The sequence below is a fragment of the Penicillium diatomitis genome (genome assembly GCF_028827545.1).
Source record: "Penicillium diatomitis strain IBT 30728 chromosome Unknown utg000002l_segment0_segment0, whole genome shotgun sequence".
Classification (NCBI taxonomy): domain Eukaryota; kingdom Fungi; phylum Ascomycota; class Eurotiomycetes; order Eurotiales; family Aspergillaceae; genus Penicillium; species Penicillium diatomitis.
Genome location: NW_026623174.1, coordinates 2,513,843 through 2,532,490, shown reverse-complemented (window position 1 = coordinate 2,532,490; position 18,648 = coordinate 2,513,843). Strand labels below are relative to the sequence as shown.

Genomic DNA, 18,648 nt, shown 5'->3' with positions numbered 1-18,648 from the left:
GATATGACAGCCACTTTGATACTGCCACATGAGCCTCGACATACCCCTTGTTTCCCGAGCTGTTACATACGGTATCTTGTGTCCCGTTGGTCTTCCCAACCCTGCACCAAATGAAGAAATGGATAGGGGGAACATATGAAACCTCTTCAACCTCTTCAACCTCTACCAGGCAACAGTAATCATAATAGCCATGGTACGGTCAACCCTGGGCTCGGTCGGCAGAGGTGCCAGTGAATTCATACAGGCCAATCATTCGGACAGGTACAGTGACATTTGTCAATGATATGGGGCGACCGTATGTGAACCCATTCTGCGTCAGCCTCCTGAGTCCACTCGAGAGCTTGAGCGGTGCCAAGATTGGCAAGTCTCGTATCCCTTCATGATTAAATGACCGAGGTTTCGGACCTTTTTATGATGGTACTAGTGAGTAACTGAGTACATACTATAGTTAACACCTGAACAACTCAACAGTATATCATGATTCTGCACACAGTACTCTGACCTTGTTCTTTTAGAATGATTTCTTTCATTCCTGCAAATGCCTACGGAAAGTAAAGAACTCCGCCTAGTCCCATTTTCAAGCGATCCTGTCCGCATCCTCCGTTTGCTGGCTGCCTAGCAGATCGGGCTTGGCATTCCATTCGGCCGTTCACTTCGATACTGCAGTACTGACTACTGTGACAGTGTAGAACTATGATGGATACAGTAAATGATCTACAGTACCATACAGGAGGACAGTTCATATTTTCATCACTTCCCTCAAGTTTCAGTCCTTTTATATCTTCTTGGTACCGAGTAAAGGTATGATTGCTACATGATGAAACCCTAAGCCGGCAGATATAGTACGATTCAAGTCTCACAAACTCTAACATGTGCGTTGTTACATAGTATACGCCTAGCCATATGGCGTAAAGTACACTTGATGGTGCATAGCTCAGCCACTTTCGGGCCGAGTGTCCTAGCCTCCGGGACTCCTTAGTTCACTGAACGCCTGTCACCCTGATTATACGGGATGATGTTGAGGATACTCAGGACAGTGGCTGATATATACCGTCGTCACTTCTTTGCCTCTCCAAAGCTTGGCGGGGCCTGTGCAGCACCACTGATCTCCGTCGTAAGGTGAATGGCCAGTCTCGCCCTGTAGCCTCCGGTAGTAGTGGTTTCGTACCCCGTGTAACGAGCATGATCGCGTTGTCTTTGACCATCATTTTAGGTGACCTGGCATGACGTCTGTGTATTACAATTCAAGTACAACGCCCCTACCCTTGGTTAAATTGAAATGCAACGTTCTCCTATGTATATTCATTGTATAAAGTTATGACCTGATAGCTTCCCTAGAAAGTCTATATGAGTCTTAGAGGGCTATCAGTATGACTCTTGACTTCAGTAGTTCGTTGTTGGAGCTCCCTATTTTTATTAAGAACTACGACTCAGCCTTACATAAGTCCTGGAACTGACAGTACTCCTGTGTCTAATTGTCTGTGGCCTAGGCCTACGTCACATGTTAAAGCTCCCGTGATCTACAGTACTTGTCATCAACAGTAGCACCGCCACGAGGTTGCGGATTCGTGTTTTCGAGGAGAGCCAACTAGTTTAGGTGGCTAAGCCCTGCCCCTTACACATGAAAAGCCTGTACTGATTCGATGAATGCCCAAATGCGGGGGGTGACCTTGTCGGTGTCCTAATTATGTCAATATACATGGCTGGCCGTAAGGTTGCTGAAGCATGCTCGATTCTGAAAGAGCTCCTACCAGGAAAGGACTAACACGACAAAGTTGTAGTCATATACTTGGAAGCTTGTGTCCTGTCCAGTGTCCAGTGTCCAGTGTCCAGTGTCCACGGCCTAGTGGACATGGATTGCAGGCTTGTTCCTTGCCGCTCTCTTTATTCATGAAGCACTGTAAAAGTATCCACACTTGTCCTCTTTGAAAGAGCAGATATGTCAGGCCCTATCTTACCTGGAGGCTCCTGATGGCTTTCCAATGGCGTCACTATCGAGGTAAAACCATGGATGTACAGTTGTACACTAGATCAATGCCAAGCGCCCGACCGAGTGAGATCTCGTGACCCGCCAGATCACCAGGTATTGTATGACTGTAGGGCTGAGAACTTGTGGGTGCCCAGAAACCATTCCAAAGGATTTCCCACTTAGCGCGGTTCTTCTGGAACTACACAAACCCTCCGTGAAGGTGTGAACTATTAGCTTCCCGGGTGCACTTCTTGCAGAAGCGTATACGTAATACCAGCCCCCTTACAGCAGCATACAGCAAATACTGTACGTTACGGCTCAGACTGCGGAAGTTGGAGAAGCTGGTCTTCCCCGCGCTACAGCACCGCTCCAATTTGATTCCACCAGGATATGCCCCGGTGACTGGCTTTTCTTCCTTGCGACTGTCAAGCTCATTTCCTCTTCATGGCGACTCGATTGAGTCTCAAGCCGCGCGCCCTGCGAATCAGGGGCGGCTGCCCCCAGGGTGGACTCGGCTTCTGCTCTCCGAGAAGACAATATGCCTCTGCCACTCATCCTCCCTTTGCTTTCACGTGGCTCACCAAATCGCCAGAAGCAGTCGTAAGTCTTGGCTCTATCCAATCTATCCATGTGACGAAGCGCAGACAAAAAGATACTAAGACACTTCCAACAGAACCCGCATGATATCCTCTCGTCGATTCCCTCCCTCCAGACATTTCAATACACCAGCAATCCTGTTCCATTACTTCTCGTCACCCCCAAATTCGCGCACTGGCTCAACTCTCCCCATGAGTTTCTCCGCCACTTGGTCCAAAATGTCTACACCGGTGCCTCCAGAGCCGATCGGATCTATGCCGTGGCCGCTGTAGTCGACAAAATCCCATCCCCTTCAACGCCGATCGAGGGAGGCAGCACAGAGAGCACGGCTGGAAATGCTTCCGAGTCAGAGGGTCTTTCGCTCTTGGTCATTGGCGAGCAGGACATCAGGGGAAAGCCAGTACCCCCACGCCGGTTTGGTGGTCCTGCTGATGAGGAGACTGATCTGTCATTTTCATTTCGCAAGGACCAGACAAGCCGGGGCTCCGCGGACGGAGCATATCAGGTCGGCTTACGCCTTGCGAATACCATCTTCGTGAACGGGAAAGAGTCTACATTGTTTGGCATGCAATGGCAATTTGACAAGACATCAGATTCGTTTACGCTTGATCGCACCATAGACTTGACCAGTTGCGCAATCACCTCCCCGAACGCCTCCGGCAGCATCAGGCCCCGTGTAACGCTGCCTCTTCACCCTATCGGAGAACGCAAAAGGGTCCTTGCTAGTATGGGCAACATTCTCCGACAAATCTCCAAGTCCACCGATCCTGCTTCAAATGACCCTATACCAGCATCATCAGATCTGGAAAAGATCCTTCCTCAGTACATCAAGGATCACAATGTGTCTGACCATAGGGTTTCGGTGTGGGCTCTGGTCGGGAAGCCGCATGTCAAAGTGACAGACTCCAGCTTGTCTACGCGGGAGTACCTGGCTGAGAGTCTACGACAAGGAGGCAAGCTCCATCGCGTGGTCAGCGGCGGAGGTGGCTGGGGCAAGAAGCAGGGGCTTCTTTCTTTGGATCCCGAAGTTTGCTTTTTCGGATCGGCCAACCGAGGAACTCTACCTGGGCTTGAAGAGATCTTCAATCCAGGTGAGAACGCAAACTCGAATATTGCAGCACTTTCGGCAGAAAGCTTGGTCGGTGACGATTTGTCCTTGCTGTCCCAGGTTGCCACATCCGGTGATTATATCCAATTTTTCGTCGCTAGAGATCCCTCGGAGATTCACGACGAAAGCTCTCTCGACTTGCAGTCCGTGGCCAGCAATGTCACCTTCACCTTTGGTATGGTATCACATCTTGAGGAATCCTCTCCAGCAGATGCGTCATCTGAGAAGACGGATCTTGAGTTTGTGCCAAATGTCTTTGGCGCGCTCTCCGAAAAAGCCATTTCCTTCAATCAGCCCGTGGCGGCGGCCGAAGGATCGTCTGAATCCAGTACTAAGCTCAATATCTCCGGCTGCCGGGTGAGATTGGGGTGGTAAATTCACCGGGGGGCCCTTGTACCATAATGTCATTTGAATTTCACAATACAACAATCATCCTCTCTCACGGGGAAGTAATTCGATACTGTCTTTATGCTCCACGATTGAGTTATATCAGAGTACTGCGATCAATACCTGCCGGGCGCAACGGGGTTTGTGCCTGAAATGATTTTGATATTCGAAATCACTGTGATTTTCCTTTACGACAGCGATGTCTGTAACAGTGTCTCATGGATCTTCAATTACCCATAGGCAGTCTCGCTTGCCCGCTTCCGTGTCCTTGCATCTTCTTCGGTTATAGCTTATCTTTCGACTTCTGCGGCCTCTCGTCTAAATGTGTTCGAGGTCGAGGCTATCAATGAGGGGGCCCTACCGCATGGGGCATCGTAGCTGTGTCGGCTATGTTGAAGTACCTGGGAGGCATGTCGTCGGTATATGAGGCCTGTAATGGAAGCTTGGTCGCTGCAAGAAGTTCTTCGATATTGGCACTTCCATCAGAGGCAAGTCTACCAGTATCTTCAAATTTCCTAACAATGGAATTGAGGGCTTGTCTAGTAACCCCATGTATTGTTCCCAGTACCAAACAGTCTCGCTTGTCCGCTTCCTTGTCCTTCCATCTTCTTCAAATGTAACTTTTCTTTCGGCTTCTGGGGCCTTCCGTCTGTACTCGAGGTCGAGGCTATCTATGGGGGACCCTACCGCGTGGGACGTTGTACCTGTGTGGGTTGTGTTGAAGTAGATATATTGTTGATATATGAGGCTTGTAATGGAAGCTTGGACGCTGCAAGAAGTTCTTCGATATTGGTACTCCCATCAGAGGCAAGTCTCCCAGTATCTTCAAACTTCCTGAGAGTTCTGTCAATCGACTCTGCCTGGCCACTCATATGGAGGAAGGTCCCGATAGCAGCATGTATCTCAAGAAGTCTCGGATGCGGGAGCTCCCATCGTCCTTGATGAACCCGAAATGTGACAAGCCGACTCTCAGGTAAAAAGAAGGACTACGTCAGAACAGCCTTGAAGTGTCTTGACGCGGTATTGATGCGCGGTATCAGTTGCTCCAAGAATAAGCTGGAATCATCCAAATGCCTTATGAACAAAGTCAGTTAGCATCATGATATTCATTTCAGAATTAATCTGCTCTGAGGTGAAGGATAGTTGACGGAGAACTAGAAAGTAGCGACTAAGGTTGACCAATATCTGTGCGTGTCTGTCTACTTCCTCGCGACGGGTTGATTTGGAGGATCCGAGGGCAAAGGGAATAATATGCGCTGCTTCGAGATCGGTATACTTCGCGTTTACCGGACCGCGATAACCAGAACTGTAATAATTTGTGATTAGACAGTGATAGCCATCCCTCTCTAAACAGTGAGACCGGAGCGAAGATTGAAGAGCCCTTGTGATAGGTTCGATATTCAGGCTTCTAAGGTTTTCGATTGAATCCTCAATACCAGCGCGCGGGTTGGGAGTGATTTCAGTAGGTGATTTACCACCCTGCGACTTGAGAGGAATCAACATCCCGGTTCTGATGCTTTGGAGTAGTTGCCGGAGTTCTTCATCTTCTTTGCAACCTGAGACGTCAACTGCCAAATTCGCTTTGCCTGCAGGAGAAAGGGCCTTGAAGAATTCAAGGTAGAACTCCTTGGTCGTATCGGCGGGTTCAAGTGGGCTGTAGCTTTACAGCTTTCGATCTAGCTTCTAGCCGAAGTATAAGATTTTGAACAGATAATTAGACACTAAGGGGCTTACCGTCTTCGAATTTGAGAACATTTCGAGCCAGATCGGGTGCAGCAAAAATGGACTATATTGAGTGATGCGAGGCCAAAGAGGTGTTCCACGCTAGCCTGCAATGGGTTCCGCAAGGATGGCTTGCTTCAGACGTTCAGAGTGATCTGCCGGCAGGGAAGTGCCAAGATCACGTGATGATACCACCAGCCTGTGCCTCTGACCTCGTTGACCTCTCCAACCTCTCCGGGACCTGCAACGCTATCATCCACAGCTCGACCAAGCACACCGCGAGTCGTCCGCCATCAAACAACGGCTACCGACCCATTTCATATATCTCCTTTGAGCTTCTAAACCGCCAAAATGGTCTCAGAACTCTGGTAAGTCGTAGCCGACTCTCCGTTCCACCAAACCAACCCCTAGGAAGTGGGACAGTTGGAAGCTCAGCCTCGCTCTCTCACCAACGAGCACCCGCTTCTCGAAGAGCCCCTACTGATGTTTTTTCTTTTACAGCCCCGTCTATGCGGTACGTCAAGTCATCTGCCCGCTTCCCTCATGCTGAGGTGCTCGTAATCAATCAAACACCTCCGCTCTACGATAGCTTCCCCGGACTCTTCCCACACCGGTTGTCGTATCCACGCGGCGAAGCTTTACCAGAATATTGACAATGTATCTTTTCAGCCCTTCTTCGGTGCGCTTGGCTGCACGTCTGCCATCGTCTTCACCTGCTTCGGCGCTGCCTATGGCACTGCCAAGGCTGGTGTCGGTGTTTGCAGCATGGGTGTCCTCCGCCCTGACCTGATCGTCAAGAGTATGTTCGAGCGGTGTTGATCTCAGCACCTCATGGGCCGCTATATAACATGTCGGCTGATTCTTTGAACTCGCAGACATCGTCCCCATCGTCATGGCTGGTATTATTGGTATTTACGGCTTGGTCGTGTCCGTCCTGGTCGCAAACGACCTGACCCAGGAGCTCCCCTTGTACACTGGTTTCATCCAACTTGGTGCCGGTCTGGCCGTCGGTCTTGCTGGTCTCGCCGCTGGGTACGTATATCCGAAGTGGTACACTTCCACGGGGTGAGATCAATCGCTAACCTCTCGGCCGCCCATGCTACAGTTTCGCTATTGGTATTGTCGGTGATGCTGGTGTCCGCGGAACAGCTCAGCAACCTCGTCTCTACGTCGGAATGATTCTTATTCTCATTTTCGCTGAAGTTTTGGGTAAGTTTGCAGAAACTCGGTGAACAACATTGCATGGGTCTAACTAGTGGTTTTCTTTCTCAGGTCTGTACGGTCTTATCGTGGCTCTGCTCATGAACTCGCGTTCTAAAGCTTCTTGCTAAATGACGTATCCGCCGTCACATCTGGAAAGCGAAACTCGAATCGGTCAAAACCTTTGCGAAAAGGTCGACCGGTCCAAGCTTCTGATACCCTCTCAGTCGACGGGCCCCTCGTCCTGTGACGGGCAACTTTCAAGATCGGTGGCAAAAGCCAATAAGAACTGTATGGTCTGCTACGATGAACTGACTCGATGTGGGGAGGGGAGAGTGGCAGTGTGTTTGCAACTCTGTCGTGTTGTAGAAACCTTGGGAGCGGGATGCTTGACAACCGCTTGCCAAATTCTTGGTGGAATTAACCTTGTTCGGTAGATATTTGCTCTGTTCTTTATCTCCTCGTTTCTCTTATACTGCATGAACACGCGTTGGACTATTGTACTTTATACGAGTTTTATCTTCGTTTGGAAACCAAAATTAATTTTGTTTCCACTTTCTTTCATGAGTAGGTTGCAGTAAGCATGACGAGCGAGTTGCTATAGTAGTGGCAATGTCCCATTACGTACTCATTCACTCTCGACATTCATTCCAATGATCAAAGTACGACTAGGTCTTTACGAAAACGGGTATTCAACGACGCGCTTCGATACCCCCTCAAACACAGAAGGCCGCCAATGCCGATAAAAGTCTCTATTCATACAACAGCTCTTGGTTCTCAGAACGAGAAACAGTAAGCATTTCTATACGAGAAGGTAACCCAACACAATATCATGGCATGGTAAAGCAAGTAGGAGGGCGATGTGGACTTGAGACTGAGCCATGGACGAGCAAGAATTAAGTTACAAAGCCTCGTTTCAAACTTGAGCCATCATTATTCCTTTGTCCCAGGACAATGCAAGATGAAGGCCAAAAATTCACATGCAGAATGCAACCGACGCGAACCAATTCAGGCTGGAGCACTGGGGGGACGATGGATGGGAGAAAGACACAGAGAATGGGGAGATAGGGTGACCATTCTCGGGAGTGTAGCGGTGAGAAATCCGAGGAGGTAGGAGAGAGAAGGGTGAGGGGTGGAGAGGAACTGCAGGATAGAGACGGTGGAAGGAAAAGACAAAGGCGAGATTCTTCTACGCCTTATCAAGTTTCCGCCTAAGGGTTCGTGTCCTCCGCATGAGCTTCTTGAACTTGTGCTTCTTCATCTTGATCTTGCGGCGTCTCTTGGTGCTGAGAGTGTGCATAGTTCGATTGTGGTGGACACGCTCGATGTAGGTCATGCCCGAGGTAGAGCCCGTGGGAGCGTCGATGGTGAATCCATGTTGCGGATCTTCAACATCACTGCGCACAAAGGGTCCCGTGGAAGCCTCGTAGGTCTTGCGTCCGTCCGCGTGGCGTTGTTCGCGAATGGTCAGGACGGTGGAGTAAGTTGAAGTCTCTTCCTCGGCGATGTTGCTGAGGTGGGAAGCGGAGTTGGTGTTCATGTCCATGGGCACTGGTGGAGGAGGAGGATTGAATGGTTGCAGACGGCGGGTGTATTCTTCAATGCTGAGACCAATCTCATGGCCATCGTGCATGCGAAGCTCTCCATTCACGTCAGCGGTAAAGCTTTGCTGAATTTGACCGAACTGGTCTTCCGACTCGCCCATGGCAGGCGTGGAGTTTTCCATGTTCTGGACGGTTGATGATAGAGTGAAGATGACATCTTCGGGGTTGTTCTTCAAGGCTTTCTTGGTAAAGATGGCCTCGAAGGCTTCAGGTGTCGAGATTGGAGGGACGGTGGTGGTCACGGAAATAGGACGGTGAATAGAGAAGAAGGACGCAACGTGAACGTCTACAGCCCACAGGTCAGCTAAAAGCATTCCAACGCAATAGATCTTTACAAACAATTGGAATGAAAAGACTTGAAAAGGGGGGGCGAGAAATCTAGAGAAGCTCCAAGGAACTAACCATGCGGCTGGCGGTGCTGGGTGGAGGGGACACTCGGGAGCTTCAAGAACGCCGCATTTTGCTGGTTAGCTTTTGACGAGGCGCCCCGAGTGCCATTCTCCTTCCCACGTCGGCGAGCAGATTTACCCTTTTCGCCAGACGCATTCACACCCTTCGCCGGGGTCGAGGTATCCAATCGGCGAGAGCCATCGCTGGGCGGTACCGGCGGTTTTGAAGAGGAAGAGGAGTACTGACGCTGGTGCAAAGATCGGGACGCGCCGAGCACGGAGGAAGGAATCGGCTGCTGTGTGACTCGTGAGGAGCCGAATAGAGGCGCCCACGCAGCTCGGCGCAAGGACGTCGACATCATGGCTAGTCGCAGCGTACCTCGCGGTTGTATCAAAGATGAAGATGAGTCTTAATCAGAGGCGAAACCGTCGGGTTGGGATTCGGAGTCGGCAGGTCGGATGATCATCTGAGCTTATGTCAGCCACGTATGCCTCAGGTATCAGTATCACTATCCATCCTTCTAGTAGTTAGACGTAGTATTAGATACACATGCGAGCATAATCGACAACCATCCGATGCGTTACTCTTCCATGGGTCGAAACAGAAGGCAGAGCTCTTCATTCTGCGTCAGAAGAAATTCCATTTCTCGGCTTGTGTGCATTGTCCCAACTGTGTGCAATGTCCCAAAGCGTAAATGGGTATCAGTGTAGTACATGTAGCCGCCGGGAATTCCTTGATAAGTCAGGTAAAAGTTATTTCAAGAACTGTATATCTAGCTGTAAAGTATGGTACAGAAATAGTCACTGTGACCATTTTGTTTCATCTGCGGGCATAAAGCAAGTGGTATCATCCTGCAAGATTAACGCGAGAAAAAACGAATGAAAAAATAACCGGATTGGTGGCGTGAGGCGCGCGCGCGCGAGAGAGAGATTGTGTGTGTGTGTGTGTGTGTGTGTGAGTGGCATGCAGTCGCTGTAGGCAGATTATGAAACACAGGTAAAGTTTCAAATGCGCTTTGTACTGCGAAAGTGTATAGCCCAAAGTAGGAATCGTGTCAACAATAGAGGCTCCTCCTGCCTTGTATATGATGCCTCGAACAAAGCCAGAGGTCACCTAATATCAAAGTCCCGAGAATTCGACGGTCTCTAACATTCAAGGGGAAGAAAGTGGCCGGAAATTCGTTGCCAAAGAAAGAGGGAAAATGCGTCACATTTCCCACATGCCAGAAACAAGAGGGAGGAGCGAGGAGCAAGGATCAATGAAAAGTAAGGAGGAGGGCTTATGCTCTGATGTTGAGAGCGAGACCGTGAGAATTCATGATGAAGAGAGGGAACCAGTATTCCAGGGATAAAGCTGCAAGTCCTCACAGGATAAGCGTGTGCAGGTTCTTTTGGATGATCATGTCTTGCACTGAATCCATTGTGGCCTTGAGCAGGGTGGTATCAGTGGCGTTGGTGTGATGGATATAAATTTCACGATCAGGTATCCGATTGATGCCACGGAATCGATCAGAAAAGTATCGCACGGCGGCATCGAAGTCCGTGTCTGAGCCGGTATAATCGGGAAAGTGCTTTGAGATCGAGGAAATATCGAGTTTGCCTCGGAACAGATCCATCTTGTTCAAAAAGAGGATGATAGGCTTGCGCTTAAACCACTCGCCGTTGACGAGTGACTCGAACAACATCATTGCTTCATGCATTTGATTCTACCAAGGAAAGTTCATTAGTATAACAGAATGGCAAAAAGACCGCAAACCGTCGAGAAAATTCTATATCTGGGCTTGACAAACTTACCGCATTCTGATCTTCGACCAGGCATTGGTCGTATCCTGACAGGGCGACCATGAAAAGCAAACATTGCACACCTTCAAAGCAGTGAATCCATTTCTTTCGTTCCGATCTTTGTCCTCCCACATCCATCATGCGGAAGTTCATCTGGCCTAATTCGAACAAAGTTTCTGTGATACCCGTCGTCCGAAGACGGGCCTGCAGCATGTCCTGATTGTCTGGAAGCCAATTTGGCTTGAAGATACGATCTAGTGATTCGTAATAACTGGATGGCAAAACACATGTCAGAAAAGGGACTCGCCCACCACGAATTTGGACATTATGACTCACTAGTAAAGGTTGTCGTGAAGAGCGAATTCGTGTCCACGCGCGACAGCCTTCTGGACGCCCGAGTCGTTCCACATGTTTCGCATCGCGTCGCGGACCTTGAGGTTTGAAAAAGCTTCATCTGCGCCCACGTCTGGTTCAGTTCCTTCCAACAGATCCGCAGAGGCCTAGATTGAAGCGCACGGAGTTATCAGTACAGCTCACTGCTACATAGATCCGACCGAGTGGAATTTTCGCGCTTACCTTCGTGCCCGAATGCTCAAAAGAAATGCCTTCTGACGCCATGATGTCAAGCAGTACTTTAAAGGCAACGACCAGATTGGAGAAGATGACCGCGCGCGTTTGGTAGCGTTCTTCCTCGGGGAAACCTCCACTGTGGATAATGCGCATTTGTTTGATGATGGTTGACTTGCCCGATTCCCCAGCACCTGTCGCTTGGTAAGTAATCTGTTTACGGTAGTTGGCACTTTGCGACAGGTACAGTCAAGCGCACCTAGTAGCAGAATTTTGATAGTTCGATCCATGTTCTTTTTATCATTTTTGATCACCCGCTCGATCCGAGCATTCCGCGACAGAGCTTCCTTGTCCGCCTCGGCGGGTTTTGAGCTTCCGCAGCCCATGGTGTATAGAGATTGATTTTACAAGATCCGTGATTGAAGTGTATCTAAAGCAAAAGATTAGCAGGGTCCTGGGTCCTCCGACAATGGTTCATGCTTTGGGGGAGGAGGATTGGACTAGGGTAGGTTGGCAATCATCGGGGCTCTGAATCAGGGATGCAATAGATTGCGCTCCCGAGTCTCGACCCGCATACCCGCGACACCGAGTGCCGGACGGACTCGGCGCAACGAGGCAGCCAGAAGGCGAAGATTTCGCTGCAAGCCTACCCACGCTTGTTGCCTCGGAAGAGCGCATACCAATGAATTGTTCTCTCGTACAATGCACCTCCAGCACGTTCCACACGGCGATTCTTGTTTTCGATCTTTTCTCCCTTCCCACTACGGTCGCACTGGACGGCCTGCCGATTGATAGTTCTGGTTGATCTATTCCCCGCACCCCGGTCCTGCCACGTTCGAGGATCTCTTGTCCAGGTCGCGGGATTCTCAATTGGACTGGGCGATCTGCTGCCAGAGTAGATCGCGGCTGCGAGTCACAATTTGCGACGGTGGGCAGGCGGTCGAGCAAAGTGATCGTGGGCGAGCGGAAATCGTCGTCGAGTTCCAATGATCCGTCCTTATCGTGATCCGAACAAGATTACACTTGGAAGTGAGGGTGGGTGGATGCTGTGGCACCACTGCAGCAGTTTCACTTGATGGTAAACCGGCGAGCTTTCGCAGGAGACTAGTTGCGAGGGCGATTGTGAGGAGTTTCTCTGAGGTGATGATGTATCCGCGAAGAGAAGGAGAGAGAAAGAGCAGGAGGAGCAAGGGAAGCAGAAGATAATGGGAGTGGGGAGGGGCTTCTTTAGGGGAGGGGAAAGAGGAAACAGGCAAGATGGTGAAACGATACGAATATTTCAGTCGATTGAGATCATCAGCGAGAAGCCCACTTGGAGCTCCCGAGAGGGTGCGCAGATGGCTAGACCGTCTCTCGTCTTCAGGCGCTCTTCTGGTTTAGTCTCCCTCGGCAGCCGATGGTTGTATCCAGCCATGACCGAGCCGCTCGATCCATTGCGGAGGATCCGAGGACCAGGGCGGGTTTTTAGGGGATGAACCATGCTTTCGACTATGGAACCTTGAGCTTTGCCAGGTGTAGTGAAGATATGTGCGACCACGATAGGGAGGAAAGGTGGCCATCGTGAAGAAGATGAAGATTTTGAGGTGAGCTGAGATTCCTGTAGTCCAGCACCAGCTTCACCTGCCACGGGCTAATTGAGGGAGTGGGCTCTTGACGAAGAGAAGAAATACACATGTCTGCAGAGGTATCAATGTGTAGAGAATCCCTGCTCAATACAAATGAACAGTTACAGAGACTACACACTCGAGCCTCAACGCAGGAGACAAATCTGCGAGGTCCTTCTGTGAGGCCAGTCTTCATGCTCCTTCAGACGCACTATTCATGAAGAGTATCCATTCTGAACATCAAGGGTGCCTCTTCACATCAATAGCTGAAAATCAGGCTTCCTCTCTCCATCTGAATAATGATCGGGAATTCTCCATCTTCCTGGGTCCAGCGGAAGAAAAGTTTCAAGCATTTCCGGAAGAGGAAACGGGGCCTTGTTCTCAAGTTCTCCCGTCCGAATGCGACGCCTCGATCAGTTTACTGCGTAGTTCGGGTCGTCCCCGCAGCCACGCCTTCCGAAGTGCTCGCTTGTGACGAGGCTGAAAATAATAGCAGAATCAGCAGTGGACTCCAGTGATCATGCATCAATGTGTGGCAGGGGCAAATGAATGAAAAGAGAAAAAGAAAAAAAAGTACGACAATCCTGCACTATACCCTGAAAATGCTTTCCACGCGCATCATTGTCAAGGTTACCTCGCGGAAAGCGGAGCGGATCAGGAAAAAGCAGATGCATCAGCAATTGCATACTCCTCGACGGGAGCACGGTCAGTCGCTCCACCCAGGGGCAGTAGTGCGACCCATCATGGAATCATCCTTCTCCCACTCGTTGACGGGCTTTGAAACCCGTGGGGCGGTCGTGCACCGGAACTTCATCGAGTGTGATGCTGCAGAACGTCTACCACCACGGGGCGGCTTACTAGTGAGATCCCAGAGACTGGGAGGCGACAGGATTGAAAAGCTCATGTGGGATCAGATACTACAAGGATGAACTAAGACCTTGTTGATATGCCACATTGGTTGTCGAGCTGGAAAAGGCCCGAGGAAAGACGAGTGAGGAGGAGCGCTACATCTGTGTGCCTGTGTGCGAGCACGTGTTCAGGTCCAGTGACATACCATAATGCGTGCCTGACCAGACTTCCTACTACGTTAGTGTATAAGTGTACTACACCCTCACAGGAGTGTCCGTTGGATCATCCTCATCCATCGTCACCGGACAAATCTGACAGCAATGCGACTCGTACCTTGTGTTGACAGTAGCAGTAAACCTCCATTGTCCGCTATTACTTATTGATTGCTCTTTCTCGGTGGCATTACGGAGCAGGAGCAGCCAGGCGGTCATTCAGGCTAGCGTGAACAGACAGCCCACGAAGGAATCTGACGCCCTCGCTTGAACAGTCGACATGCATCTTAGCTGCATACACCTCTGCCAATCTACGCTCAACCCCTGCTCGAGGCAAGCCCTCCGTGCACCGTGCATTTCCCCAACGAGGTTCGGGCGTTTCATCTTGACATTGTTGTCCCGACTCCCGACAGGAACAGCGACATGGGACGGAACGATCAATCACTTCCCATCCGCCGTTTTAGATTTAGACCCTTGCACGGCCCAGGACTTTCGATGAGAGATCGACTCGGCTCGTCTTCCGCCATCACGGTTACTACAGTACTATATGGCATATGCATGATGCACTAAGTTACCATGCACCCTCTTGTCATCGTCTGTTTGGATGGCGGCCTGGTGGCCGGTCGGATGTCATGCTACAAGAAGGGTGCTTTTGTGCTAGGGACTTCAATATGATACTGACACATCTCCCCTGTCTGTGACATGAAAAAGCTCATCATGGCGCAGATGTGGATGACATGTGGTTAAAGAACCACAGCCTGACAGACGAGTGGTTAGTGTTACCAGTCCGTGTTCCGGTCACAGAGCGTTTGATACCTGTCCAATTCCATCTATGATCCCCGACATTCATTGTTTCTGGGACGAGAGGCGCCATTCGGTCTCTCTGAGTCTCTACACATTGCTGGTCCACGAATATCTTCCATCCTGTGTGGATACGTCGACCGTGGCGCCGCCCGCTTTGTCAGATTCTTGGAGAATCTCAAACCCTCAACATTCGTGTAAGTAAACCCTGCCAAGCCACAGTGGGAATTTGGAAAGTCGGTAGGGGAACCGATCGGCACGAGATCGCTTGAACGGGGTTGGACTCGGCATCGAAGTTCTGCTGAATACAATATGGTACGCCGGGCTAATTTAATCCACGCGACATGTCGATGACAACGGCTATTAGTATCATGGAAATCTGCCTACTGATCATCATCGACCTTGAAGTTGAATCAGGGTACTCCGTGGGAGCTGATCCTTCAGGAATGAGGATCGAGGGGAGAAAATCTACATGCAGGCTAGACCTGCAGGCGCCAGCCTCCCCGACTGATGATGCCCATAGGCCCAGCTGGTGGATGGAAAATGTCCGCGAAAGCTGGTTTCTCTTGTGAGCTCAAAAGTGAGTTCGCGAGGCCTGCGCTCTAGAGTACCACTACCATATGTCCATTGTCCAGTGGTCCACAGTCCACTGTTGAGTGTTGACTGGCCTGTACCACGAGGGCACGATGCAATGGAGCTGACTTTATAAGCAACGACGCCACCACGAGCGAGGGACAATCGCAAAACATAGGTCAACATAAATCATTGACCATTCAAAAGAAGCTTATCAAAAATTCGCAAGCAATACATGGGCGGATGTAACCGGATAACTCACACTCACAGTCTCACAGTCGCCCCCTGTCTCTCAGATATAGTCCAAGTTGACGATCCTGAATCCAAGGGAAGCCCGACTGGCTTCAATTATCCACCACGATCACAGTAAAATTGTCCGCAAGCGGCATCAACTCCGATGATACACACTGCCAACTGGAGCCCGATTTGAAATCAACTTTTGGTCCGGGCGCACTTTTGTTTCGATTCTCCTTCCCTTGAACCTGGTGGAATATCCAACGAGTAACTTCCCGACCACCTCAAATTGGTCTTATGGCTCAATTTCCAGCAGTACCTGAATTGCCGAAAAATGCCAAGGAACCCAATATTTTCACGAGGAACTACATGACTACTGCCTGGAGCGAGCTCCGTCCCGAACTCTGTCTTGGATTGTTTTCTTTTTTTTTTTTTCTGTTTTCGCTTTTCGCTTTCCGGCGTGGAAAACCTCGTGGTCCGTGGGTCAGCGCTCGCGGTGGAGTTCTGAGCAGGATACCTAACTGGAGAAGACCTGTCAAAATTTCCCGACGCGGCCTATATGGAGTGTAGACTCGTGGAGTGTGGACCGAGGATAGCACTACCACTATTAAGGGGACAGGATCGTCCGTCTTCGCTTACGACGTGTCAAAACAGAATGTGCCAGAGAGAGTGGACAGCTCATTTCACACCTGATCTGAAGTTCGCTGTCGTGGACTTTCATTGGTTGACACGACCTCCATATCGTTGGAAGAACCTGGAATTTCCCATCCCTTGACTGTACATTTGTACAGTCCTACAGTGTTGAGTGTACAACTGTACACAGTCAAAGACTTCACTCTTCACCTGATGGAGGAAAAACCTTATCTGATCTGGTGACAGAGGCATCATTGAAGTGGAGTTGTGTTTCCGTAGAAAATCCTTCGTCCGTCGGGAGAGGTGCGAGAGGGATGAGCTTCATATTCAGCGACGAGTGTCGTGATCGTCGCCTGTTTCCGTCTTTCCCAACATGATAGCAGAGACTCTATATTCCAGTCCGTCGAAAGTAAAGCCGTTGAAAAGGTTAACTTTACCATGACGGAAGGCTTGCACTGCCACGAGCATACATTCCGAAAGGATTTTTGACAGGTGGGCTGGTCGGTTGAACATTTCCGGTTTCAACCATTGACCGCACGGGGGGTGGAGCAATCAAAATAAGGAGCAAGCAATCCATTGTTACGTGTCTGCTTGATGCCCATGCCCTTGTGCCGAAGTAATTTGGAAGTTGGAAAATAAGGTAGTCAACGCTTTTCAGGATGGGACCGACTTGCACCGTACATACCCACTTCCGTTGACTGGAAGCGGAGCAGAGTATTCAACAATGCACCAAGTGATGGTAGTAGTAGCTTTTGCTGATCTGTCTGGATGTCAATACATAGTCAATCGTCTGGGCTGGCGTCGCTCGAGGGAGTCGAGGCCGAGGTCAATTTCTTAAGGTAGTGAGTGCTACTACCTAGGCGGTAGGCGTTTTTCCGGCTTCCATTCCACATGCATTGGTCAGTTCGAGTATGTGAAATTTCACGTGGCTTGCCTCATATCGATATATACTACCCATGTGGCGAGGAAGTTTCTGCACGATATGTCTTTCGTCACATGCTCGGGCACATGTCTAGATGAAGGCCTTCCATCATTGTCTGGAAGACTTAACAGAACGATCACTCGATCAAAATTCCCGGATACACTTTCATTCATCCCTGATTGAGAAGCATCTGCAGTGGAGGGCGTCACTCGTCTGATCTAAGTAGGTAGTAGGTGTGGGCATCTATGTAGTAGCTTCGACCCGATCCGTTGACGGATATAGTTTTGACCTTGGCTCCGCCCGAGATGTCTGGGGTCAGGTCTGCCTCCCTGATATCTTATTCCAGCTTGTATCATTCAAGAATCACCTACTGGAGGTAGGTTTACAGCTCATTGTAGATCGAGCATATTTATGATCGAAATGTACTCGGGGAATACGGAATACCTGATCGACTTATCACCTGTTGTTTAGAGCATTGCACCGATATCATAACGAGCGAATTTGTTTTGTGGGCATCAAGATTGACTCGAGCGTTGCTGGTGGAATGGTTGAAGCATCGGACTCTCGTTGACGGAGGCCTTCGTCTTGGGTTGAAAGTGCTCGACGGATTGAAGTAATGCCCATTGCCTACTACCTAGGTAGGTGGGAGAGCCGGACTGCGCTCTCAATTGACTTTCTTTCTCTACCTGTAAGATCCTGTGCATCTACTTTTGCTTGAATTGTCGCCCAGATAAACCTGGTAAGAAGCAATAGAGGGATTTTATCAATGCATGGGCGCCCGGTAAATGATTGTCGAAGCATGAATAGTAGGAAGTTGTTTTGGACTACCAACGGGCAGATATTCTTGCGACACCAACCACGTGGGTAGGTGACAGTTCACATGGGATGGATGATAACTATATCAACCTTAGATCCATATATAGCTATGCGAGCAACCCACACGGTTCATCAGGCTCCAGGTTCAAGCTTATACAGATGGTTCATTGTCACCTGCATATCTCCCCCAGCCGATAATGAACACTGGAATCTGCACTGCCGAGCCCGGGGGTGTGCTTGGCCGGATATGCTATTGGCCGAAATATGGAAGAGAACTTCTAAACAAGGCCCTTCATGATCCTTCGTTGACATCATGGGGTGTTTGAGCTGGGGTTCGAAGCACAAATTCACCATCTAGTCGCATCCTTACTCCTTGGTCTGTGAGCGATCGCTGATACATTCCAGTATGGTGCAAGCACCAGACCTGAATCAAGGACATGAGCATGTCAGCAAGGGGACCGGACGGGAGCGGATACGGTAGGTCGCTCTTTCCCCACAGGAGGTAGCGTGCCCGCCGTGACGACCACTCCACCTCGTCGTGCGGAGAAGGTAGCATCCCAGGAGGTTGATCTTACCATCTTCCTCATACACCAAAGACACAGAGAGGCTCAATCTGGTATATCACCGATACTTGATTCCAGATAAGACTTCAAATTGACATTCGAAGCGCTGCGTGGCA

At 49.9% G+C, this 18,648-nt stretch overlaps 4 protein-coding genes across 4 annotated transcripts; 2 read left to right on the top strand and 2 right to left on the bottom strand.

Moving 5' to 3' along the window:
- Positions 1–2,413: 2,413 nt before the first annotated feature.
- Positions 2,414–4,049, top strand: N7539_001975 (uncharacterized protein; the record flags this gene model as incomplete). Its single annotated transcript, XM_056931578.1, has 2 exons — positions 2,414–2,569; positions 2,643–4,049. 2 exons carry the CDS (start codon positions 2,414–2,416, stop codon positions 4,047–4,049), a joined length of 1,563 nt encoding a protein of 520 aa, XP_056793609.1.
- Positions 4,050–6,134: 2,085 nt separating this feature from the next.
- N7539_001974 (H(+)-transporting V0 sector ATPase subunit c) lies at positions 6,135–7,114 on the top strand (the record flags this gene model as incomplete). Its single annotated transcript, XM_056931577.1, has 6 exons — positions 6,135–6,151; positions 6,285–6,297; positions 6,453–6,582; positions 6,659–6,815; positions 6,889–6,992; positions 7,056–7,114. The coding sequence occupies 6 exons, from the start codon at positions 6,135–6,137 to the stop codon at positions 7,112–7,114; spliced, it is 480 nt and encodes a 159-aa protein (XP_056793608.1).
- Positions 7,115–8,172: 1,058 nt separating this feature from the next.
- Positions 8,173–9,338, bottom strand: N7539_001973 (mitochondrial 37S ribosomal protein mS38; the record flags this gene model as incomplete). Its single annotated transcript, XM_056931576.1, has 2 exons — positions 8,173–8,873; positions 8,990–9,338. The coding sequence occupies 2 exons, from the start codon at positions 9,336–9,338 to the stop codon at positions 8,173–8,175; spliced, it is 1,050 nt and encodes a 349-aa protein (XP_056793607.1).
- Positions 9,339–10,340: 1,002 nt separating this feature from the next.
- Positions 10,341–11,711, bottom strand: N7539_001972 (guanine nucleotide-binding protein subunit alpha; the record flags this gene model as incomplete). The annotated part of the gene is made up of 5 exons (XM_056931575.1): positions 10,341–10,682; positions 10,771–11,029; positions 11,095–11,258; positions 11,335–11,519; positions 11,585–11,711. 5 exons carry the CDS (start codon positions 11,709–11,711, stop codon positions 10,341–10,343), a joined length of 1,077 nt encoding a protein of 358 aa, XP_056793606.1.
- Between the last annotated feature and the right edge of the window lie 6,937 nt (positions 11,712–18,648).